General features: G+C 38.4%; 1 protein-coding gene across 13 annotated transcripts in view; it reads right to left on the reverse strand.

Annotated features, from left to right (window-relative positions):
- Positions 1-27,870, reverse strand: part of DYNC1I1 (dynein cytoplasmic 1 intermediate chain 1) — a 483,164-nt gene that overhangs the window by 259,133 nt on the left and 196,161 nt on the right. For 10 of the 13 annotated variants that reach the window (XM_082632152.1, XM_082632163.1, XM_082632158.1 and 7 more), the window contains 2 exons: positions 27,506-27,596; positions 12,137-12,196 (listed from right to left, as the gene is read on the reverse strand). In XM_082632152.1, coding sequence (XP_082488278.1) covers positions 12,137-12,196; positions 27,506-27,596 — 151 coding nt within the window. The remainder of the gene's footprint in view (positions 1-12,136; positions 12,197-27,505; positions 27,597-27,870) is intronic. The other 3 variants (XM_082632154.1, XM_082632153.1, XM_082632155.1) reach the window with 1 other exon arrangement.

The following is a 27,870-nucleotide window of genomic DNA, read 5'->3' on the forward strand; positions in this document are numbered from 1 at the left end:
GGGGGCAGCCATTGCTGGCAACTGCACAGGCAGAGCATCAGAAGCAGCCCCAACCTCCGTATGGAGCCACACAGCTGCAGTCTGTGCCCCATCACACCAAAAGCCTGCAGGGGTGCCTCTAGTTCCAGCACTGCTCCCCTCTGGGGCAGAAGTCCTGGTGGGACTTCTGGGAGCAGGAAGAGCTCACACTTAAAGGGAACAGAACCAGCACAGACCCGACCCCTCAGAGCTTCTGCTTCAGCAAGTTGGGACCTGATCCTGCTCCCAATAGGGTGGAGACAACCACTGAGCAAATGGTAAGCCTGGGCTCACACCTGACCCCAGCCAAAGCCCCTTTCTCCAGCTCCACCTCCAACCAAGGTGATACCTGCCAGCACACCATGAGGAAAGACATAACTTGTGTTCACATCGAATCTAGCTCCCAACCAAAGCCACTGGGCACACATAGACAGTACAGGCACACAGGCACACAGAGACAGTACAGGGACACAGCCACACGAGGACACCCCTTCAAGACTACAATAGGTAACTATTTCACGTAATTCCATAGAGACAGAGAAAGTTAAGCAAAATGATAAGACAGAGGAACTGGTCTCAACTGAAAGAACAAGAGAAAAACCCTGAAAAAAATAAATAATGAAATAGAAATAAACAATATACCAGGTAAATAATTCAAAGCAGTAGTAATAAAAATGCTAACTGAATTAGGGAAAGGAATAAACAGAGTGAGAATTTTAACAAGGAACTAGAAAGTATAAAAAAGGATCAGAATTGACGAATACAATAACTGAAATGAAAAACACACTAGAAGGAATGAATAGCAAATTAGGCAATACAGAAGAATGCACAAGTGATCTGGAAGAGAGAATAATGGAAGTCACCCAATTAGAACAGCAAAAAGAAAATTAAAATTAAAAAATGAGAAGAGTTTAAGAGATCTCTGAGATACAATGAAGCATACCAACATTCCCATTATAGGGGCCCCAGAAGAGGAGGAGAGAGGGAAGGGGATCAAAAACATATTTGATGAAATTATAGCTGAAAATTTCTCAAACCTGAAGAAGGAAACAAATATCCAGGTACAGGAAGCACAGAGGGTCCCAAACAAAGTGAACCCAAACAGACACATACCAAGACATATCATAATTTAAAATGGCAAAAGGAAAAGGAAAAAAAGGGAATTCTAAAGGTAGCAAGAGAAAAACAAAGAGTCATATAGAAGAGAACCCCCATAAGACTATCTGATGATTTTTCTGAAGAAATTTTTCAGGCCAAAAGGGAGTGGGGCATGATATATTCAAAGTCCTGAAAAGGAAAAACCTGCAATCTAGAATAGTCAACCCAGCAAAATTATCATTTAGAATTGAAGGAGAGACAAAGAACTTCTCAGACAAGTAAAAACTAAAAGAATTCATCAATACTAAACCTACCCTATAAGAAATGTTAAAAGGTATTCTCTAAGTGGTAAAGAAAAGGCTATAACAAAAAGAATCTATAGGAAAGAAAAAAATCTCACTAGTAAAGGCAAATATATAGTAAATGCTAAGGATCAAACACTTAAATAAGCTAGGATAAAGATTTTTAAAAACCGTTAAGTACAACTACAATAAACAGTTAAGGGATAAACATGAAAATGTAAAATATGACATCAAAAACACAAAAGAGACAGGAGTTAAAAAAAAATCTAGATCCTTTAAAATGTGTTTCAACTTAAATGACTACCAGATTAAAACAAGTACATATAGTTAAAGGTCAGCATATATGAACTCCATAGTAATCACAAATCAAAAACTTACAATACACAAAAACAGAGAGAAAGGAACACAAGCATACAGCTAATGAAAAGTATCAAACCTCAAGGGAAGAAACAAAAAGAACATAGAAGAACTACAAAACCAACCAGAAAACAAGTAATAAAATGGAAATAAGTACATACCTATTAATAATTACTTTAAATGTTAATGGACTAAATGCTCTAATCAAAAGACAAAAGGTGGCTGACTGAATAAAAAACAACACCTATCTATATACTGCTTACAAAAGACTCACTTCAGAGCTAAAGACAAACACAGACTGAAAGGGAGAGGATGTTAAAAGATATTTCATGGAAACAAAAATGGCAAGAAAGCAGGAGTAGCAATACCCATATCTGACAAAATAGACTTTAAACAAAGTCCATAAAGAAAGACAAAGAAGGACTTATGTAATGATAAAGGGATAAATACAAAAAGGATATTACACCTGTTAACCAGGCTTCCCTGGTGGCACAGTGGTTAAGAATCCACCTGCCAATGTAGGGGACATGGGTTCAAGCCCTGGTCCAGGAAGATCCCACATGCTGCAGAGCATCTAAGCCCATGAGCCACAACTACTGAGCCCACATGCCGCATCTACTGAAGCCCGTGCACTCTACAGCCCGCGCTCCACAACAAGAGAAGCCACTGCAATGAGAAGCCCATGCACTGCAACAAAGAGTAGCCCCCCAGGCTCGCTGCAACTAGAGAAAGCCCGCGCACAGCAACAAAGACCCAACACAGCCAAAAATAATAAATAAATTTTAAAAAAACATATATGCCCTCAATATAGGAGCACCAAAATATACAAAACAAATACTAACAGTCATAAAAGGAGAAATTGCCAGGGATACAATAATAGTAGGAGACTTTAACACCCCACAGACATCAACGGACAGATTTTCCAGACAGAAAATCAACAGGGAAACACAGTCTTAAATGACACACTAGACAAGTTGAACTTAATGGAGTCTACAGGACATTGCATCCAATAACAGCAGAATACACATTCTTTTCAAGCGCACATGGAATGTTTTCCAGGATAGATCATATCCTAGGCCACAAAACTAGTGTCAACAAATTTAAGAGAATATAATTATATCAAGCATTTTTTTCTGACCACAATATGAAACTAGAAATCAATTACAGAAAGAAAATGGGAAAAACACAAATACATGGGACTAAACAACATGCTACTACTAAAAAAAAAATGGTTCAATGAAGAAATCAAAGAGGAAATCAGAAAATACCTTGAGACAAATGGAAATGGAAACACATGTTCCAAAATCTATGGGATGCAGCAAAATCACTTTTATGAGGAAAGCTTATAGGGATACAGACCTTCCGCAAGAAACAAGAGAAATCTCAAATAAACAACATAACTTACCATCTAAAGGACTTAGAAAAAGAACAAAGAAAGCCAGCGGAGGGAAGGAAACAATAAAGATCAGACAGGAAATAAATAAAATAGAGACGAAGAAATAATAGAGAAAATCAATGAAACCATGAGTTGGTTTTCTGAAAAGATAAACAAAATTGATAAATTTTAGCCAGACTCATCAAGAAGAAAAGAGAGAGAACCCAAATAAACAAAATAAGAAATGAAAGAGGTGAAATAACAACCAACCACAGAGATAACAAAAAAAATCGTAAGATATACTATGAACAGTTATATGCCAACAAACCAAGTGTTGTCAAGAATGTGGAGGAACTGAGGCTCTCATACACTACTAGTGAGAATGTATATAGTGGTAAAACCACTTTGAAAACAGTTTGACATTTTAAGTTAAATATACATTCTCTATACAATTCAGCCATTATACTTTGTGATATTTACCCAAAAGAAATGAAAGCATATTGCATAAAAATATTTCTACATGAATGCTCATAGCATTTTTATTTGTAATGGGGAAAACTGGAAACAACACAAATGTACACCAAAAAGTGACCAGATAAGTGGAGCCAAAGAGTTGGCACTGCACGCAATACCTTTGTGGACTGAGTGCTCCTCGAGGACAAGGAAATCAAAGCAGAGCAAAGTGCCTGGAACATAAGGTGTGTGCTGTTTCTCATTCGAGTCTGGATTTCTACCCACCAGAGTTCTTCAAAACTTAAAATATAAGATTGAGGTATTTATGCCTTGCGTCTTTTTTGCACCTTAATTCACTGGCAAGCATCCCTCGTACCAAGTTGAGAGCCGTGTGGCTGACAGGGTCTTGGTGCTCCGGCCTGGTGTCAGGCCTGAGCCTCTGAGGTGGGAGAGCTAAGTTCAGGACATTGGACCACCAGAGACCTCCTGGCCCCACGTAATATCAATCGGTGAGAGCTCTCCCAGAGATCTCTGTCTCAACACTAAGACCCAGCTCCACTCAACGACCAGCAAGCTCCAGTACTGGACACCCCATGCCAGAAAATTAGCAGGACAGGAATACAACCCCACCCATTAGCAGAGTGGCTGCCTAAAATCGTACTAAGTTCACAGACACTCCAAAACACACTACCAGATGCGGTCCTGCCCACCAGAAACACAAGATCCAGCCTCATCCACCAGAACACAGGCACCAGTCCTCTCTACCAGGAAGCCTACACAACCCACTGAACCAACCCTACCCACTAGGGGCAGACGCCAAAAGCAACAGGAACTATGAACCTGCAGCCTGCAAAAAGGAGACCCCAAACACAATAAGCTGAGCAAAATAAGAAGACAGAGAAATATACAGCAGATGAAGGAGCAAGGTAAAAACCCACCAGACCAAACAAATGAAGAGGAAATAGGCAGTCCACCTGAAAAACAATTCAGAGTAATGATAGTAAAGATGATCCAAAATCTTGGAAATAGAATGGGGAAAATACAAGAAACATTTAACAAGGACATAGAAAAACTAAAGAGCAAAGAAACAATGATGAACAACACAAAAAAATGAAATTAAAAATTCTCTAGAAGGAATCAATAGCAGAATGACTGAGGAAGAAGAACGGATAAGTGACCTGGAAGATAAAATATTGGAAATAACTACCACAGAGCAGAATAAACAAAAAAGAATGAAAAGAATTGAGGACAGTCTCAGAGACCTCTGGGACAACATTAAACACAACAACATTCGAATTATAGGGGTCCTAGAAGAAGAAGAGAAAAAGAAAGGGACTGAGACAATATTTGAAAAGATTATAGTTGAAAACTTCCCTAATATGGGAAAGGAAATAGTCAAGCCCAGGAAGCACAGAGAGTCCTATACAGTATAAATCCAAGGAGAAACATGCCAAGACACATATTAATCAAACTATCAAAAATTAAATACAAAGAAAAATATTAAAAGCAGCAAGGGAAAAGCAACAAATAACATACAAGGGAATCCCCATAAGGTTAACAGCTGATCTTTCAGCAGAAACTCTGCAAGCCAGAAGGGAGTGGCAGGACATATTTAAAGTGATGAAAAGGAAAAAGCTACAACCAAGATTACTCTACCCAGCAAGGATCTCATTCAGATACAAGGGAGAAATTAAAACCTTTACAGACAAGCAAAAGCTAAGAGAATTCAGCACCACCAAACCAGCTTTACAACAAATGCTAAAGGAACTTCTCTAATTGGGAAACACAATAGAAGGAAAAGACCTACAAAAACAAACCCAAAACAATTAAGAAAAAGGTAATAGGAACATACATATCAATAATTACCTGAAATGTAAATGGATTAGATGTTCCAACCAAAAGACACAGACTGGATGAATGGATACAAAAACAAGACCCATATATATGCTGTCTACAAGAGACCCACTTCAGACCTAGGGACGCATGCAGACTGAAAGTAAGGGGATAGAAAAAGGTATTCCATGCAAATGGAAATCAAAAGAAAGCTGGAGTAGCAATTCTCATATCAGATAAAATAGACTTTACAATAAAGAACGTTACAAGAGACAAAGAAGGGCACTACATAATGATCAAGGGATCAATCCAAGAAGAAGATATAACAATTGTAAATATTTATGCACCCAACATAGAAGCACCTCAATACATAAGGCAAATGCTAACAGCCATAAAAGGGGAAATCGACAGTAACACATTCATAGTAGGGGACTTGAACACCCCACTTTCACCAATGGACAGATCAACCAAAATGAAAATAAATAAGGAAACACAAGCTTTAAATGATACATTAAACAAGATGGACTTTATTGATATTTATAGGACATTCCATCCAGAAAGAAAAAAATACACTTTCTTCTCAAGTGCTCATGGAACATTCTCCCCGATAGGTCATATCTTGGGTCACAAATCAAGCTTTGGTAAATTTAAGAAAACTGAAATCAGACTTCCCTTGTGGCACAATGGTTAAGAATCCACCTGCCAATGCAGTGGACATGGGTTTGAGCCCAGGTCCAGTAAGATTCCACATGCTGCAGAGCAACTAAGTCTGTGTGCCACAACTACTGAGCCTGAGCTACAGAGCCCGCGAGCTACAACTACTGAGCCTGCACGTCACAACTACTGAAGCCTGAGCGCCTAAAGCCCATGCTCTGCAACAAGAGAAGCTACTGCAATGAGAAGCCCACGCACTGCAACAAAGAGTAGCCCCTGCTCTCCACAACTAGAGAAAGCTCGCATGCAGCAACGAACACCCAACACAGCCAAAAATAAATAAATTAATTAATTTTTTAAAAAAAGAAAAGAAAATTGAAATCGTATCAAGTATCTTTTCCAACCACAACACTATGAGACTAGATATCAATTACAGGAAAAAAACTGTAAGAAATACAAACATGTGAAGGCTAAACAATATGCTACTAAATAACCAAGAGATCACTGAAGAAATCAAAGAGGAAATTTAAAAATACCTAGAAACAAATGACAATGAAAACACGACAACCTAAAACCTATGGAATGCAGCAAAAGCAGTTCTAAGAGGGAAGTTTATAGCAATACAATCCTACCTCAAGAAGCATGAAAAATCTCAAATAAACAACTTAACCTTACACCTAAAGCAATTAGAGAAAGAAGAACAAAAAAAACCCCCCAAAGTTAGCAGAAGGAAACCATAAAGATCAGATCAGAAATAAATGAAAAAGAAATGTCGGAAACGATAGCAAAGATCCATAAAATAAAAGCTGGTTCTCTGAGAAGATAAACAAAATTGATAAACCATTAGCCAGACTCATCAAGAAAAAAAGGGAGAAGACTCAGATCAACAGAATTAGAAATGAAAAAGGAGAAGTAACAACTGACACTGCAGAAATACAAAGGATCATGAGAGATTACTACAAGCAACTGTATGCCAAGAAAATGGACAACCTGGAAGAAATGGACAAATTCTTAGAAAAGCACAACCTCCCAAGACTGAACCAGGAAGAAACAGAAAATACAAACAGACCAATCGCAAGCACTGAAATTGAAACTGTGATTAAAAATCTTCCAACAAACCAAAGCCCAGGAACAGATGGATTCACAGGTGAATTCTATCAAACATTTAGAGAAGAGCTAACACCTATCCTTCTCAAACTCTTCCAAAATATAGCAGAGCAAGGAACACTCCCAAACTCATTCTACAAGGTCACCATCACCCTGATACCAAAACCAGACAAAGATGTTACAAAAAAAGAAAACTATAGGCTAATATCACTGGTGAACATAGGTGCAAAAATCCTCAACAAAATACGAGTAAACAGAATCCAACAGCACATTAAAAGGGTTACACACCATGATCAAGTGGGGTTTATCCCAGTAATGCAAGGATTCTTCAATATATGCAAATCAATCAATGTGATACACCATATCAACAAATTGAAGGACAAAAACCATATGATTATCTCAATAGATGCAGAAAAAGCTTTTGACAAAATTCAACACCCATTTATGGTAAGAACTCTACAGGAAGTAGGCACAGACGGAACTCACCTCAACATAATAAAAGCCATATATGACAAACGCACAGCCACATTGTTCTCAATGGTGAAAAACTGAAACCATTTCCACTAAGAGCAGGAACAAGACAAGGTTGCCCACTCGCACCACTATTATTCAACAAAGTTTTGGAAGTTTTAGCCACAGCAATGAAAGATGAAAAAGAAATAAAAGGAATCCAAATCAGAAAAGAAGAAGTAAAACTGTCACTGTTTGCAGATGACATGATACTATACATAGAGAATCATAAAGATGCTACCAGAAAACTACTAGAGCTAATCAATGAATTTGGTAAAGTAGCAGGATACAAAATTAATGCACAGAAATTTATTGCATTCCTATACACTAATGATGAAAAATCTGAAAGAGAAATTTAGGAAACACTCCTATTCACCATTGCAACAAAAATAATAAAATATGGAGGAATAAACCTACCTAAGGAGACAAGAATTGTGTGCAGAAAACTATAAGACACTGATGAAAGAAATTAAAGATGATACAAACAGATGGAGAGATATACCATGTTCTTGGATTGGAAGAATCAACATTGTGAAAATGACTATACTACCCAAAGCAACCTACAGAGTCAATGCAATCCCTATCAAACTACCACTGGCATTTTTCACAGAACTAGAACAAAAAATTTCACAATTTGTATGGAAACACAAAAGACCCCGAATAGCCAAAGCAATCTTGAGAAACAAAAACGGAGCTGGAGGAATCAGGCTCCCTGACTTCAGACTATACTACAAAGCTACAGTAATCAAGACATTACGGTACTGACACAAAAAAAGAAATATAGATCAATGGAACAGGATAGAAAGCCCAGAGATAAACCCACACACATATGGTCACCTTATCTTATCTTTGATAAAGGAGGCAAGAATATACAGTGGAGAAAAGACAGCCTCTTCAATAAGTGGTGCTGGGAAAACTGGACAGCTACATGTAAAAGAATGAAGTTAGAACAGTCCCTAACACCATACACAAAAGTAAACTCAAAATGGATTAAAGACCTAAATGTAAGGCCAGACACTATCAAACTCTTGGAGGAAAACATAGGCAGAACACCCTATGACATAAATCACAGCAAGATCCTTTTTGACCCACCTCCTAGAGAAATGGAAATAAAAACAAAAATAAACAAATGGGACCTAATGAAACTTAAAAGCTTTTGCACAGCAAAGGAAACCATAAACAAGATAAAAAGACAACCCTCAGAATGGGGGAAAATACTTGCAAATGAAGCAACTGACAAAGGATTAATCTCCAAAATATATAAGCAGCTCATGCAGCTCAATATCAAAAACACAAACAACCCAATCCAAAAATGCACAGAAGACCTAAATAGCCATTTATCCAAAGAAGATATGCAGATTTCCAACAAACACATGAAAGAATACTCAACATCACTAATCATTAGAGAAATGCAAATCAAAACTACAATGAGGTATCACCTCACACCGGTCAGAATGGCCATCACCAAAAAATTTACAAACAATAAATGCTGGAGAGGGTGTGGAGAAAAGGGAAAACTCTTGCACTGCTGGTGGGAATGCAAAGCGGTACAGCCACTATGGAGAACAGTATGGAGGTTCCTTAAAAAACTACAAATAGAACTACCATATGACCCAGCAATCCCACTACTGGGCATATACCCTGAGAAAAACATAATTCAAAAAGAGTCATGTACCACAATGTTCATTGCAGCACTATTTACAATAGCCAGGACATGAAAGCAACCTAAGTGTCCATCAACAGATGAATAAAGAAGATGTGGCACATATATACAATGGAATATTACTCAGCCATAAAAAGAAACAAATTGAGTTATTTGTAGTGAGGTGGATGGACCTAGAGTCTGTCATACAGAGTGAAGTAAGTCAGAGAGAGAAAAACAAATACCGTATGGTAACACGTATATATGGAATCCAAAAAAAAAGGCTCTGAAGAACCTAAGGGCTGGACAGGAATAAAGATGCAGACGTAGAGAATGGACTTGAGGACATGGGTGGGGGAAGAGTAAGCTGGGATGAAGTGAGAGAGTGGCATGGACATATATACACTACGAAATGTAAAACAGATAGCTAGTGGGAAGCAGCTGCATAGCAAAGGGAGATCAGCTCAAGCTTTGTGACTACCTAGAGAGGTGGGATAGGGAGGGTGGGAGGAAGACGCAAGAGGGAGGGGATATGGGGACGTATGTATACGTATAGCTGATTCACTTTGTTATACAGCAGCAACTAACACAAGAATGTAAAGCAACTATACTCCAATAAAGATGTTAAAAAAAGAAAGAAAAGGGACCAGATAAACAAACTGTGGTATGTCCATACAATGAACTAGTCAGCAAAAATAAGGAATCAACTGCTGATACACACCTACATGAATGAGTCTTGACATAATTATTCTGAGTAAAAGAAGTCAGTCAAAAGAGTACCTACTGCATGATTTCATTTATATAACATTCTAGGAAATGTAAACTAATCAAGAGTGACAGAAAGCAGATCAGTTGTTTGGGGGGTTGAGAGAAGCAGGAGCGAAGATGAAAAAGGCACAGGAGAAAACTTTTGGGGATGATGAATATGCTTATTATCTTGATTGTGGTAATGATTTCATGAATGTGTATACATTAAAATTTATCAGTTTGAATACTTTAAATGTGTGTCATTTCTTTCATGTTAATCATACTTCAATAAAGCTGTTAAAAAAAATCAAGTGACAGAGCCAGTTAACCCCATGCCAAAGAGCAAGAAGAGGAAGTAAAACTGTCACTAGAAAACTCTTGTCGTCTGAGGTAAACTTCATAAAAAAAACTTCACAAAAAAAAAACTTCTTAAAAAAACTGAGTTTTTGCCTGGAGAACAGATATAAATAGGAAAATTCCTAACTGTTCCACACCAGCAAGTGTAATTTACCAATGTCACAATCTGTCTAAAAAATCTGTTAATTTAAGTGCATAAGGTAAAGTCTCTGCCAGTTCTAGCCTCGTTTTTTTAGAAAAAAACACAATGAAATATTGAAGAACTACAGTCTGAAATTCTCCTCAATAGTAACATACTATGTATTCAGGGTTTTTCACCTTGATTTAAGCCATATTTCTTGGTTATCTAAATAATACAAATGGAAATAAAACATACAATGAACTATATAACTAAATAGCCAAAAATTTAGTAGTGTTTAAAAAAATAGTGTATCAGTTACCTGAAGTGTTAGGATATTACCTTGGCTTAGCAGTGTTGTGAGTCTGCAGAGAACTTTTGCATACATAAAAGGACACAGGCAGATGGCATTTAACCTAACATACAGAGAGCCCTTCAACCCTGAACGCCTACAGTACGCACTGAAATTGATAGAAACCCACAGATACATGCCCAGGAATCTCAGAAATTCAAAATAAATAATAAATAAATAAACACCCACTTCGGGATTCATTAGGTTGTATTTAGAAAGAAAAAGTAATAGCTTCACAAAATACTGTAACAAAATTTTTCACATACTGAGGTACCCAGTGGCGTGTTGGTATATGTTCAATAACTGGCTTGAGTGAAAGGGAGCAAGCTCTGGTTTGCAGCATTTGCCAATTTTTGTGGTGTAAATACCCTCACGGTGGCTGGTTTCGAGCTGATCTGAATTCACCAAAGCAAGCTGAAAAGAGAAGCACACAGTCGGTGCTCCTGAGCTTGAGCACAGCTAGGACAAGCACCCCACTGGAAACATCTCAAGTGTGAATATAAGCTAACTCCAACCCTATAAGAGAAATAAACTACGTTTCTAGGAAACGCCTGTGTGTTTTATTCTTTGTGGATGACTTTTCAATTCTGAAGCTACCTTTTAACATACATTTCCACTTGAAAAAAATGATCTTTAAGACGCAGGAGACATTACCCATCATCAAATATTTGAGATTTCTTAATACTGAGGCATTCAACAAATCTGCTTTTTCTTTAACAGGAATCTTTAAACATTCAAACTTGATTCAAATTAAAGGCTAACTGTGAGTCCCCGAAAAGTGAAAAGGAAAGAAAACAAAAAAGATACAACATTTTCATACTGATTTTAGAGAAGGATTAACTTAAGGTAACTTGTTAGTCAAGGGGAGGATGGTTAGGATTAAGTTAATCATCTCTGCCATCACAGAACTTGCGTGCCCCACCTTGCAGCAGAGGTGTGGGGATATGTTTGTAATTTTTGTTTTGGGTGAGGGCTATTCTGCAATAATAGGAATTAGAAGGGGGGGGATCAAAAGCCATCTTTTTGTGGTGTTTTCCACAAAGAGACTTTCTTCAAAGCATAACTTCATAAGGAAAACTAACAGAAGGAAATAAACTTATCAAACTGGAAATTCAACAGAGAGGGAAAAAGCAAGAGCAACAACAGCTCCAGCATTTCAACACAACTGTAGCAAAGAAATAATAAAAGGAGTAACAAAAGAGCAGACATATACCCAAGTTCTGAGTCTGACTGCAGCTGGAGCACTGAGGGGTCTGTGTCCCACTGCAGGGTCCTAATCGTGCAGCACAAAGGAAAAAAGAACACAGAGAATTAACAAAAGGGGAGGGAAACAAACCAAACCAAACCATGTCATTCATCAAGGCAATGGCATATACAATGTATACACAGAACACCTCCCCACTTCGTCACCCCGGCAACCCCCAGGAGCCAGGAAGACCCGGTGAATATCAGTGACAAGAGAAAGTGAGGAGCTGTCCTTTCCTTTGAACAACTGTTTGATACTGGAAGCTACGGTTGTTTTCATGGAAGGAAGCCCAGAGCTAAATATTCAAATATTCATCCACTCACACACACCCTTTTTGCTTTTGTTTCGTTCTACACTGGAGCCTGATTGATTTCAGCATGTAAACTGCTTCATGTATACCCCAGAGCCCAGTCACACCGGGGAGCAACAAGCATCTCCCATGCAATGATGAGAATCAAATGCAAGGGTTCAAATGGGCCACAGCAGGAGCATCTGGGGAAGTCTGGCCAGGGAGAACACGACTGAAGAACCAGGAGAATAACTGGCTTCCTCAGGTCAGTTACTGCAAATACAATGCATTAGATTTCGAGGTTCATGGCTATTTTGTTGTTTTTTATTCATATATTACATCAAGATGGTGCCCAACAATAATATCATTTGTCTCTAAAGATGCCAGGGATATCTTACACCTTCTAAACACTTCACAAGAGATAGCACAAAGTATCAATAGTTACCAAGGTTACCAATAATTATCAATTTCCCTTGTTATTTCTCCATCACATAAAAGGAGATAAGTAGCTCTTCCATGAACAGAGTGAACACAAGGACCTTTCTCAGGCAGGAGCTTTAAATTCCCTGCACGTTAAGTAGTTACAGGTGAGTCAGGCATAAAGTTACCTGGTAGACAACAGATGGACAGTAGGAACTTTGGGGTCAGGCATCTGAGACTCAAATCATGCCTCTGGGACTTACCACCTGTGTGACATCGGGCATGTTGCTTAAGTTCTCAACCCCTGCACCCTTTTACTTGCTCTGAGTGTGGCCCACAGACCAGGACCATCAGTGTCTCAGGGAGTTTGTTGGAAATGCCAAGACTCGGGTCTCACCCAGACTCACTGACTCCACACTACAGTTTAATAAGGCCCCAGGTGATGTGATTTGCGGGCACCTTGAAGTCTGAGAAGTCCTGCTCAGTTTCCTTGTCTGTAAGGATTTACCATGACTTATGAGACAATTCATGACCTGGCTTGTAGCTACCTTCCCAGTTTATCTCTAAGTGCTGCCCCCTCCCTCACTGTGTCTTCCCTGATGTTCTTCCCCCCAAAGAGCTGTGTGGCTCATGCCTTTGCTTGTTTCTGTCTTTTGGCTCAAATGTCACCTGCCCAGAGAGGCTTTCCCTCTCTCACCACCCGACCCCAAGCAACACTTCCTTGTCACTCTTCATCCCGTTCTCTTATCCTGCTTTTTACTTTCTTCATAAAGTATCTTTACCTATGATTTTATTATACATCAGTTTATTTATGACTGTTTGTTGTTTAACTCTGGACTTAAGCCTTATATGACAGGAGCAGCTATATCTCTACATTATAGGGATATATGCCTAGACCCATGCGTGGCATACATGTTTATATAATACAGTATTAGTTGAATGAATAGATGGGTGGATGGACTCTCTCTGGATTTCTATAGGGACTACATGCAATTATACCTATAAAATATAAAGTAATTATTTGATAAACAGTAGCTGCTCTTACTATACCACATCCACTATAACTACTCCCAATGTTTCTTTGAGTCAGCGTCCCACATATGTAAAGATTCCACCTAAGCTCCTCCTGTAGAAGTATTGGAATGCAGTTTCATAGTTTCCCTTATTAGTTCTGGTCATGCTCCTGTCCTCTTACCTAAATGCACTGAAAGATGACAGCTAAAGTGAGAACACAAATTGGCCATTGTTTCTTAGACCAGTGCTTCTCAAACTTTAATGCACAGATATCTGGGAACATTGTTAAAAATGCAGATTCTGATTTGGTAGGTCTGGGGTGGCCTGAGATTCTACATTTCTAACACCTCCAAGGGATGCAGATGCTGCTGGCCTGTGGACCACACTTTGAGTAGCAAGGTCTGGACTTAGATCAGTAGTTTTCAAATTCTAACATGGATCAGAATAACCTGGAGGGATTGTTCAAATACAGATGCTGACCCTCTACCCCAAAAATTTTGACTTCAGCAGTTCTGGGGTGGGGCCTGAGCATTTGTATTTCTAACAAGTTCCCAGGTAATGCTAACAGCTGGCCCTGGAACCACCTTTAGAGAATGATGGAGCTAGACTATTGCTTCCATTAGTCAGCAGGCAGAAAGCATCACTGATCCTCAAATACATCAGTATCTAAACCAGTGATTAACTCAAGGCTGGCCTAAGGTCCAGGCCATTTTCAAACCAATTAAATCAGAATGTCTCCGGTGGGACCCAGGCATCTGGATTTTTTAAAACTCTCCAGGTGATTCTCATGTGCAGCCAGCAGTGAAAACTACTGCTCTGCACTCATTCTCTGTCCAAGGAAAGCAACTCTCTCTGGCTCTGCACACTGATTCCATCACCTCCTTTCAAATCGGGGAAGTAAACGAATCCATTACAGTGATTCATCCTTGCTGTTCACGTATCGCTGGGGATCAAACCTTTTATCTTTATGGATATTTCTTTGGCTATAGACAGAGGAGCAACCTCTGGCTCTGGATCACTGTGAGAAGCATTCCCTCATAAGGAATGGGACCAGCTCCTTTGCCCTCAGGTTTCTGATGGGACAACTTTTATTGGCCTTTTTTCGTTCCTCCTAGGCAGGTGAAGAATGCGGCAGCTCCCAGGTGGTCACAGCTATTCTGCTATTTATCCGACAGCTCACCTGAACTCACTGTATCCTTAAAGAAGTAAAAACGATGATTCTCTCAGAATCACTCACTTCAGAAGTCCACAGATGAGCAGTGTGGAGTTTGCATTTTACTCAGCCAGAACAACAAAGGAGGTCTTTGGCACTAACCCACAACAGTCCTGCCCTCCACCCCAGTCACGCATGTGTTCCTCAGTAAAAGAAATCATAGTCATTGCCATTAACGAGCAGTGTGGTAAGGAGTCAAGCCGAGGATGCTATCGTGTGGGCTAAATTCTTCTTCTCATTTTTCCCATTATTATCTGTGGAGTGGTCAGACTTACACAGAATGCACTTTTTCTTTGAAAAGGAACTTAGAGTCAGTACACTGAATAAACAATGTGTTTCCGAGGGTAGCCTAGGAATGTGTATTAAATGTTTGCTGAATTCCTCCTGTGCAAACTTGCAGAAAAACTTCCCTGTAGATAGCAGCACCTTGGAGAGGGCCTCACCTCAGCCTAGGGGTCTTGGCTTGTGTTCTGGGCTCGGCTCCACTATGTGTCATCAGAAAAGTCTGCTGTCCTTAGCAAAAGGAGGGTGCAGGCCTAGAGGCCTTTAGGGTTCTTTTCTGCCTGATTGTTAAAATGTCAGATGACTATTAAACTGCCTTTCTGCTTCCTCTTCTCCAGCTGGAATACTTTTCTTTAGCCAACTGACATAGTTCTTATTTTTTAACCATCTTATCATCAACTTACTGTATCATTGAAAGTAAAATGATGGTTTCCCCACAGCTTCTTGGACAGTTTGAAACCTTGACAGGTAGTTTATTTTTTAAATGAAAGAAGTAGTAAAATTGTAAGTAAATATATGTGAACTTAATACATTATCACAAAATATTTTCATATAGAAATCACCCTGTTTACTATAGTAATTAGTTCTAGTTATCAGTCCTCTCTGGAATGGACCAATCAATGCATGCAGGGACAGAATATTTTTATAAAAATATTCATTTAATTGTTCAATAAATTCCTATTAACAGCCTAATATGTAAACTACTGTGCTAGAGGATTAAAAGAACTCCTAAGGAAACTGCAACTCTTATGGGGAGATAAAACATATAAATAGTTTCGCAGAACAAGGCAGAAAGTAAAACAAGCCATGTAAGCGCCACAGTTATGCTGTGGGACATGGGACTTGCACTTAAGAATCTTACATTTTAGTAAAGGAATGAGACCTATGAATATTTATACCTAATGATATGCATAGTGATAATATATACAAGGAAAAAAGTAGTTCTAATCACTTGCCCAGGGCCTGGCAAAGTTTAAAGTTTCAATCAATGTTAGCTGGAAAAAAAAAGTAAATGCCATAAGAAAGATTAATACTAATGATAGCTATAATTTCCTTTCAATGAGTGTTTATTCTGTGCCAGCCAGCCAGGCACTGGACTATACTTTCATTATCCTTTGGAAGCCAGAGCAGGGAGACACCTTCCCTCTTGAAAAGATCAGAGATTCCATTCGACCTGGTTTTTGAAAGATGGAGCAGGGCTGGGACATAACAAACTCATTTTTCATCAGTGCCTTGTTTATTTTAGGCAGCTGAGTTAGTCTACTAGTTCTAATAAGACTTCTAGATCTAGTAAGTTGTATTTTAGATGCCAATTTACCAAGTTGTCATGAGAACAATAACTGCCAGGCAGAGCAATTATACAAGCCTGACAAAGTCTTCTCCCCTTGAAGACCAGCTTCCTGGGAAGCCAGACAACTTTAGCAGCACTTTAGAATTAGAACAAGTGAAGCTGAATGTTTAACTATTACGGCTTCTCCCTGTCCTACGCCCATGTCCACATTTTTCAGCAAGACTAGACATACCTCCCTCACTTCTGCCAGAGCCTCCATTTTCCCTAATTTCTTGGGATGACCAACAGAACCTGTTTTGATGAATGTAATCTTTCTTTAATTCTGTCAGTTAGATTTTGTTCAGTGTTCCTGTCTGGGAAACCATCTTGGTTTTGTTTGCTTATTTTTAAGAGTTGTATTTGTCTGCTCGGATCAATTGTAGGTTGATTTCTTAGGTTAGCTCTCTGAGGGCCCAAGGGAGGATCTCTTTCATATGGAACCTGCAATTTGCACAGATCCTGAATAACCCAATAATTCCTTACCTAATCTGGCATCATCATGGCTCTATGGTCCCATGGTTGGATCGGCAGTTCTGGACACACCGTTTAAGGTCACATTTCCTAACTTTGTTTCAAAATTCTAGGTACAGGAGCTTCCCACACCATGGAAAATAATCATTCACCTATTTGATCCTAAACATGCCAAACAATGTAGGCTCTGGCATCTATCTCATCTAAAAAGGCCTACCATGTAACAGTTAGTTTATAATTTGGGGAAAATTTGTTTTTCAATATTTCTTTAAAAAAAAAAAGAATAAGCAAAACGCCAAAATTCTTCAAACTCACAGTGACCTATTAAAAGACTAACAGAACTTTATATTTTAAACCTTTTAACAATTCATCACTATCCAGCTTCTTAATAAAATTCTCCCTACATTGGCCCAATATTACTTGCTCAGTTTCAGTTTATTAGATAGAGGGAAGTGAAAATTCAAATGAAACAAACAACACAAGACAATCCCTGGCCCTCAGCTGAAAGTATAACTTAGGAGTAAAAGACATGATGTCTGTTTTGTGTAACCTTGTTCTCTGATGAGTCGTTAATTTCTTCCTGTTCAGCAGCAAGTTAGTGGTTTCCATTCTTCTTCCCATCTTTTTTAGACTCCAGAGTAGACAGCCTTAATATTCTTCCCTTAAAGAATATCTTTGCTCTTACCTTTTTTTTTTTTTTTTTTTTGGTTTTGGTTATAAGAAAGAGATGTCTGATAAATACTTGGAAAGCAGTAGTAAAGAACTGTCATTTGTAATGCTAGTATTCAATGCAGCTGAGGCACGCTCATATACTGCTGGTGGCATTTTAAATGAGTACAGTTCTTTGGGAAAGCAATATGCCAATATGGAGCAAGAATCATAAACACAGAATTACTCCAGGACTCGTTTCACTTCCAGGAACTCAGCCTACAGAAATAAAATAACACAAGCAATAATAACAAAAATGATGATGTTGATGATAACAATGACCTCCAAATTATCAAATCCCAAGGCTAATTCTTCTTTCTCAGCCTTGATCTCTATGATTCTGGTGACTATTTTCTCCTTCATAGCATGTTATTTCTTTTCGTTTTCCTGACCCTAAAAATCTTGTTTCTTTTCCTCCTCTCTCACTGTAACTTTGGAAGGGTCCTTATTCTGTCCATCCCCGTAAAGACAGACATTCCCCAACCAGGGTTATTTCTTCTCCCCTCACCTCTATACTCTAACTGTAGGTGATCCCAAAGATGTCCATATATCTTCAGCAAAAAATAACCCCAACGTCCTCATCACCCTTGAACTCCAAGTCCCACCTTTTCACATGCTTTTTGGACATATCCATCTGTAACACCAAAGCCATTTCACCCTTCCTTGTCTCATCTGTCTTTCCTTTCCTTCTCTATTGCCACGGTCCTCATTCAGACCTTCGGTCCTTTTTATCAGACCAATGGTTCCCCCAAACTCATCTGCAAATCTTGAAAGCATTATAAAAATGCAGTGGCCCAGATCTCAACTCAGACCTGTGCCCTAGGTACTGTGTTTTTAATAAGCTGCCAAGTAAATTCAATAGATAGCTACCAGATATGGAAGCCGGGAATCTGAACTATCTCCAAGGCCATAATTGCCCCACAGACTCTGATCTCTTTTCATACTGCCTCCTTCACATGCATTCTACATCCCATATTCTTCCTTCCCCCACCATTTTCCTTTGTTTTATCTGGAATGTCCTTTATCTGGACATTATCTGGACATTATACATTCCATTATCTGGAATGTCCTTTCTCCCACCTCTACTTGTCCAAAGCATAGGCACTATTTAAGGCCCAGCTCAAACGCCTTGCTCTCTAAATATATCTGTCCTCAATAACCTCATTCACAGATAACTTGTCTCTCGATGGGACAAGAACGGAGAAATACCTGCACCTCTTATTTCAGTTCTCTTTGCCAACCTACAACCCACTTGACCTCAATAGTAGCCCTGCATCACGCTTTAAGGCTACGTCTGAAGATGGTCTAAAGGATGTAATAAGCACTGTTACAAAGCCCAGGGGCCTCAGCATGAAGACAAACCCACTGTTAGTCCTACCCTACCTTTTTACCCTGATCCCAGTAACTGGATTTCTGCCTTGTTTCTGTGAGAAATCCTCACCTTGCACCTCAGTCCTCTAACCACTGCCAATGGTTCCCCTTGAGTAAAGTCCACCTTCTGGCAACTAGCCCAGCAACCTTGAACTACCTTGCTATTACCTGGGTCCTCATCTCTCCACTCATCCTGCACCCATCCTATTCAGTTTTTTGCAAGCTGTGCAAGCGTGTACACACATGCACACAAACTCACACATCAATGAACATCTACCTAGTACCTAATATGTGTCAAGACTCTAGGTAGGGTAGTAATGAATCAAAAGCACGTGTCCCACAAGAATATACAAGTTAATTATAGATGATCTGGGAATAATGCTTTACGACATTATTGCTCATCTCTATGTACAAATACTTAAGAGCTGTACTACATAGAAACATTTCCTTAGATGGCTTCAAATTAAACATGTCAATTTACTGGAAGTGGGATCTTTAGAAGAAGAATTCCTCCATCTTTGTATTCCTTGCAGGACTAGCATTTATTGTGTGTCATACAATAAATTCTCAACTATTTATTGAATGAATGTCATGAATGAATGAATAAATGAATGGTCTTTACTTGCCTTTTCTGTAGATGGGTGTGAATTGTGAGGGCAAGCTGATTCCCAAAGAAATAGTTTTTATTTTCTTTATTAAAAAATGAGAGAATAAATCAGGGCATGTCTGCCTAACTCCCTTCATCTCTACCAAGCCACTTACACAGAACTCAGTCTTGTATGGCACGATGTCACCACATGGTGCCAGGAGAATTTTCAGGCTCACTTCCACACTGAAGAAGGACAGCCTATCTTGAAAATGCTGACCTCAATGCACGAATGGATAAAGAAGCTGTGGTATGCACACATACATATAATGAAATATTATGAGGAAATTCTACTGTTTGTGACAACATGGATGGACCTTGAAGACATTATGGTAATTGAAATAAGTCAGACAGAAAAAGACAAAACTGTATAATCTCAATGATATGTGGAATCCAAAAAAACCAAACAAACTCATAGAAAAAGAGATCACACTTGTGGTTACTAGAGGCAAAGCGTGGGGGAGCGGGAATTAGATGAAGGGGGTCAAAAGGTACAAACTTCCAGTTATAAGATAAATAAGTACTAGGGCTGTAACATACAACGCGATGATTAAAGCTAACACTGCTGTATGATATACAGGAAAGTTGCTAAGATAGTAAATCCTAAGAGTTCTCATTGCAAGGTGAAAATGTTTTTTCTTTTTCTTTTTTTCTTTCTTTTCTTTTTATTGTACCCATATGAGAAGATGGGTGTTAGCTGAACCTATCGTGCTAATCATTACACAATACATGTAGATTAAACCGTCATGCTGTGCACCTTAAACAGTGATGTATGTCAATCATTTTTCCATAAAACTGAAAAGAATGCTGACCATAATGCTAGTTTGTGCTGCGAATGAAAAGAAGTCCAGCTACTTTCTCTACCAATTGAACTTAGCAACTTTTGTTAGTCCCTGAAGCAACCACCATGGAGCTCAAATTGTCATCTTCTTTTCTCTTTAAGGTGGGGAGACCTCTCGAGGGCAGAATACCAAGCTCCCCTGAGTCCCACAGTTTTTCTGGACTCTTGTTCATGTCTTCTCTTTCAAACAAATCACTAGTCACTAATCAGATAAAGAAAACAGTTTGGGCCAATGTGAGCATAGTGCCAAACAGAAAATCTCCAGTCAGTGTCATCCCCAAGCTCTTTTTCTAAGTGCCATTTCCAAAAGTAATACAGTGAATAATAAGGACATTTTAAAATCCATCACATCACTTAATCTGTCAGAATCATTAATGTGATGTCAATTAATTAAGAATGACATTTAAATAATGAGTTAATGTTTTACTTCCCAGCCTCAATGATTTCCTTACTTTGGCCTGGCAATGACAATGATAAAGATTTTTTCCAGTGTCAGGAGTAAAATTGGAACAGTGCAATACACACTTATACCAGGCTCTTTTTAAAAAGCCTCTTTCTTCATTTACTGTGTGAGAATCTTCCCTCTGTTGGCTAAAGCCCTAACATGGAGCTCTGATATGGGCCACACTAAGCCATACAGGGAGTCCATTGGAGCTGGATTCAAAAAAGAAATGCAAGACTTCCCATCACAGAGCAAGGATGTGTTTTCCCCAAATCTTACACAGAAGACCTGCTGTCAAGCAAGCAGTCTCTCTAGAAGAAATCTCAGCAACCCCTTGCTAAAAATAGATGTTTACCCTATAACTATAACCATATGGGTATATACAGCACTCTCTGCCTGAGACAGAGTGACAGGATATCAACAATTTTTAACTAATCAGTCTATGTGCTACATAAAGAGAAAACCCTATAGTGTACACTTTATTTTTATTTCCGAGAGACTGAATTTTTTTTTTTTTTTTTTTTTTGGCAGTACGCAGGCCTCTCACTGTTGTGGCCTCTCCCGTTGCGGAGCACAAGCTCCAGACGCGCAGGCTCAGCGGCCATGGCTCATGGGCCCAGCCGCTCCGCGGCATGTGGGATCTTCCCGGACCGGGGCACGAACCCGTGTCCCCTGCATCGGCAGGCGGACTCTCAACCACTGCGCCACCAGGGAAGCCCGAGATTGACTTTTAATCAGCCTCGAATCAGTGATTTCAGTCTCCCTGAAGTCCAACTAGCTGGTAGCATCCTGTCAACTTCTCTTTACATAATGATCATTTAAGGAATTTTGGATGCACAAAATCTTACTAGTCTTATTAAATTTCCCCCAAGGTTTTGCATTATTGAATTGTACTTTTCTACCTTTACTAAAACCTCCTTACAGTCTTCCCTTTAGCTTCTGATTCATCAGAGCACCTTGAAAGATAGTGATGTTTTCACCAAAAAGAGTTAAAAATCCTTTGAGGTTCAGGTAGTGCCAGAGAATCCTACGGAGTCCAATTGTGGATGAAGTTAAAAGTCCTGAGGATTTTCTGTCGGGCATTAAGCGCACGTGGTCCCTGAGCACATTTTCCTCTCCTCAAATTACAAGAGAAAAGTGGTGACCAGGTGCAGCCAGCACAAGCTGACCATGAATAAATTATTCTAATTTCCTTATTTGTGAGTTCAGAGTTCACTAGGCAGTAAGTAGATCAGGGAAAGGCAGAGTTTATCAAATATCTGAATTTTACCCAAAGTATTTTGTCAACATGATACTTAATATTAACTATACAGAGACCTAATGTTCAAACTGAACAGGAGAGGATCTGCAGACATCTGTCCCTGTTCTGATCTGGAGTCCACATGAAGCTAGAAGCCTGAAAGACCTCTAATCCACTCTGTATCTTTGTTCTCCTGTTAAGTGTTTCAGAAGACATTTCTTCTGTTGCTGCATCTAAGGTCCCCTTGGGAGGGGCTTCACCTCTCTAGAGAAAATCTATGGATATAAGCGTTTTGGTTAATAGGTGCTGATAGCTGGGAAGACAGGCATCAATTTTAAATATAATGGGATTATGGTGGGAGCAACTGGGGAAATTTGAAGATGGTATAGATACTAGATAAGATGAAAATGTACCGAAATGGAAAAATAGAGATACCTGAATAGAAAAGCAAGTTCAACAGTTTGTTCAGTATGATATCATTTATCGTATATATGATGACATATATATTGTGTCAAAGAATATACACTAAGGTATTAAGAGTGCTGATGCATATTCTCTGTAGGAATATGATTTTTTTCTATTTTTGCTTGTCTATATTTTCTAATTGTATAAAATGAACTGACATTGTTTCTATAATAATAAGAGATTATTAAAAATAAAATGCAGTGGTACTTGAGTGTCCTTGATTGATTGGAAAGTAGAACTTCGTGATGGTGTTAAGGCTACAGAGGGTCCAAAAGGAAGAGAGAAATCAACTGTATTACCATCCGTCCACCCCATGCCACTTGTCACAAAAGACAAGCATGAATATTCTCCCCTATGACTATTTTTTTTAAGGATGTTACGGGATGGGTGTTATTGTAACAAGAGATTGCACAATATGTTATCACATTGAGACATATTTTATCTTTGAAATCCTTTTCAAAGACTTCCTCTTGAATCAGGTTTGGGACAGTGTATAGCCTATGCTCTGGTATACAGTAAATTTTATGATGTCAATACTGTCCTAGTTTCCACAGGCCAGTGCAGCCTCTAATTTAGTTTTGTCACTGAGACGCCTAAGGAATCTCAGCCAAACATGAGAAGAGCCCTAGTGCAAAGTCCCTTGTGAACCATCCATGTGAATAAGAATAGATGTGGGCTGAATGATTCTCACTTCGATTCATTTCTGGTTGAATATCTGAAGGTTAGGGATTAAGGGCTGGGCTAAATCAAAGTATGAAAAAACTAACAGTAATAGCTAAAACTCACATATACTTAATATATGCCAGCCTCCTTTCCAAGTGCTTAACAGATATTAATTTGTTTAATCACAGTAACCTAACGGAGTAGGTTGTGTATCACTTATATCGATTGTCGTTAGAGCTGATGTAGGGTTGAGGTATAGATTGTGGAAACTTGTATCATCCTGCCCAGGTTCAAACCTAGCACTGTAGCTATGTCCTGTGTGAGCTTGAGAAAATTACTTATTCTCTCTGTGTCTCAGTGCCCTGATCTGTAAAAAGCAGGAGGATACTTGATTCATTCAACAAACCTTTAATGAATACCTACTATATGGATACAACCGCAAATATCACTTACTCCCTGCTCTCCAGGACCTGTCATTCCCTGAGGAAGAGAGACATGTATTCAACGAACCGTAAGTCATTCTTGTTTGAGAGCCATAAAGTGCTACTGCTTCACTCTCATGTACAAAGGATGTAAGCTGTTGGTTTGAAGTTAATATTCTTTATCATATTGAGAAAAACATTTCTATTCCTAGTTTACTAAGTTTTAAAATATGGGACTAGATGTTTAAGTTTTGCAAGTACCATTTCAGAATACACTGCAATATTTACTTTTCCCTCTTTGACCTTTTCATAGGCTGAATTATGGTAACATATTTTCCTATACTAAAATATCCTTGAATTATTTAATCAATCCCAATTTTTGAGTCAATATCCCAAGCATAACATTGTATCCTTTTAATATTGTGTTGGATTCCAGCTGCAAATAGTATGTTTAGGATTTTTTCATCTACATTTGTTTGTAAAACTAGTCTTTTAAATTTTTTATTAATAAACTGATTTTTTTGAAACCTAAGATCTTGTCCTTTTGTCCAATATATTTAAATGAGCAATGATTAATTGGTTCTACAAAAACTAATTAAGAAAAAGAGAAAAGTACCACAAATGTAAGTTGCAAATGAGAAGCAGGCCATAACAACAGAAGCAGAAATTGGAATACAAATAATGACACTGTAAGTTTAAAAATTAAATCACACTAGTATAATTGAAAAATTATTAAATATATCTACTCTATTCACTCAATTTAGAAAATTTACTTAACTGCTCTTAAAAATCAATAAAAGAAAATTTTGTTATACCTGATTTTTTAAAGCACTATTTTAACCTTCTCTTTATAATAGGGTACCTTAAGTATGCCCATTTCCAAATTAACCACTTACAGGTCTTATATAAGAAATGTTTCCCAATTTTGGCTCTGTAAAGAAAATTGTAGTTTTGGTTTGAAATGTTGGCAAATGAATGACAGAATTTATGTGCCCCTTTAGGTAGGACCAGATATGTTGATTTGACTCCTAAGTTATCTTCTGAAAGAGTTTCCATTTTTCAAAAGGTCCAAATTCTATAGAAATATGCAAATTTATGACTATAGAGTTACATTCTTAGGAATTACCAAGTTTTTTCTCAGCCTCATGTTTTATGAAGTGTTAGAGTTAATAGTAACTGTTTTCAAAAGATGTTTCTTCTACAGAAAAAGACATTCCAAGTGGAATTTTAAAAACTGAAATATAACATTCTTCTGAAATTTAACTCTCATATATATTTCATGCAAGCAAAAACATAAGTTTGAGCAGAATGTTCCTAAGTTCAAAACAAGGTCAAGATTTACTAAGCTATTCCTAATGCTGTCTCCTCAAGCCAATTTTATGCTTAGTTTTTCTGAAAATCATCATTTCCTCAATGCCAGTTTCCTTGCATTTCTATGAAACCTGCACTTAGCAAGGGAGATACTCATTGACTTCTAGTTGCCTACTCTTGCCAGAATGTTCCTATAAAGAATTGAAGCTAGTTGGAGTTTGTGGAGTTTGTGTGGGGTAGGAGTAGACAGCACCTCTTCCAAAGTGATTAAGTTAAAAAAACATGTAAGAAGGGGAAAGAAATGAAGTGATGTTCTCTCAGAAGGAATAACTGCTGCTGTCCCCAGAGTGCTAACAGCATAGGTCAGCTTTCTCTAGAAGTTTTCAAAAGGGCTTATCAACTATGAAGTCAGTAATAGTATTTAATGCTACCAACTGCACCCCTTGACACTAAGCATCACTGACACAACGCCATCGTTGTACAGAAACAGGCAAATACATTAACTTAATGACAGGCCAACGACCCCCTAAGGAATGTGATTATATTGTGCCTGCTCTTGTATAAATGTTAGATGGTACATGCTGTGTTATTATTACTTTTTCTCCCCCTCAAAGACCTTTTGAAGTGTTCAAAGCAAAAGATGAGAGAAGACGTGTGTTACCCCAAATCACAAAGGCGATATACTAACATAAACCAGCCTGGTGCCCACAAAAATCTCTACTTTCACTTTTCTCAAATTGAAAGCAGTGTCCACTGGTTTCAAAAGGCCCTATCAAAACAAAACACTCAAGTCTGAAACACACCAACAGGCAGATATTGGTGAGATCAGTTCAGTCTTACACGTTGGTTTCAGAAAGCAAAAAACAGGCCTACAGCACAGGCTAATACTATTCTCATTTCCATAGTTTTCTCTACCAAAATTGCCTACGCTTTTCTGGAAACAATGGACTTTCAGAACATAATGCTTGTGATAATGTGTTAACAGAGGAAAATGCAAAACTGTATACCTCTCCTCCAGGAACATATATGGTAGCAAGAAATGTACACAGGTAGACAAGGATTGAAAGGTATATTGACAAGGCAAAAGCTGATTTCTCAGAATGGTGGTGTTGTGGATGGCTGTTTCTTTTATTTGAAATTTTATTAAAATATTTCATGATTTTAAAAAAATTAAGAGTCAAAGAGAGAGGTCACAAATTGTCAACAAGATCTGGCCCACAACTACTTTTAACAAAGTCATTAACAGTTAACATTTAGGAGACTGTTGCACAAATACTTGAATTTTTAGCTTCTCATGAAAAATTGAAAGATGTGGAAAAACTGGGTCCATGTTCCCACTTGAGCTCAACCAGCCTGAGCTGTGAGGAGACATCTGACCTTTACAAAGGGAGTGCTTGCTAACCAGCTGCCACAGGCCCCCTCCCCACTCATCTCTATCACCTGCCTATAGGCACCCTCATGTGGGAATCCTGCTGAAGGCACCTGGATTAAGAAAGTTTCCATGACTCCATGCATATTAATGAGCCTTCTCCTTTCTCTCGTTGCATCTTTACATTTTGGATGTCCCCTCAGTGGTTATATTAGAGAATGTCTATATCCGCTTTGAGAAGCTAATTACATAATCTTGGAATATACCTAGTGTGATAAAAATTTGGCAATTGACAAAAACAGAGCAGTCAATCCTGATGATTATAATAATTAGTAATGATAATAAAAACACTTTGGGGGCCCAGTTCTCAAATTAATCAACTCTATTAAGCAAATAAACAGGACTTTTGAAAAATTAAATTTAGGGTTAGAACATCTCAGCGTTCTAGTCGCAAAGATTCTCATGGAAACCAAAACCAAAGTGGAATAAGAAGAAGCTGGATATATATTCCATTTGTCTTTGGTCCTTCCCTGCTTTCTTTTAGGCCTAAGCTAATGGATATGTTTGTGTTTGTCAAACAAGATACATGGTGCTAAATTAGCCCATTCACGGAAGGATAATATTTAAGTTTATCATTTCTAGGGTTCAAATTCAATGCTATGCCACCAAAAATAGCAAGCCACCATAAATGTAAACATAAAATGACTGATACTTTGAAGATGCATGCACATTTAACAGTGTACAAAAGAATGATGTGGTTTTCAGGCCTTTTCTTTGGTGGGGGGGGGGCTTGTATTATTGACACCCCACCATGGCCTTTGTAAAGGGAAAATTCTTACCTTGTCAATGGTCCCAGGTCGCCTGAGTCTTGGCTTCCAGCTTCACTGGGAGTGCTCACTGATTTCGAGGAGGGAGACATAGGGGTTGGGACTAAATAATGAAAATAACAGGTATCCCATGTTAAAAAATGCAGCGACTGCACTGGGGAAGAGCAGCGTCAGACAAATCAAAACAAATGGGCCCAAATTAAAGTGGTTGTATGGCCAGGAGAGATTGAGATGGGATAAGGAAAAAAAAAAAAAAAAAAAAGGAAAGAAAAGAAAAGGAAGAAAGTCAAGTGAATTTTTCATATTTTGGAAATTAAAATTTGAAATGAATTTAGACAGAATTAACTTAGGGATTCTAAGGCCATGTCCACCTTAAC

Source organism: Mesoplodon mirus (assembly GCF_964341445.2).
Source record: "Mesoplodon mirus genome assembly, chromosome: 9".
Lineage (NCBI taxonomy): Eukaryota > Metazoa > Chordata > Mammalia > Artiodactyla > Ziphiidae > Mesoplodon > Mesoplodon mirus.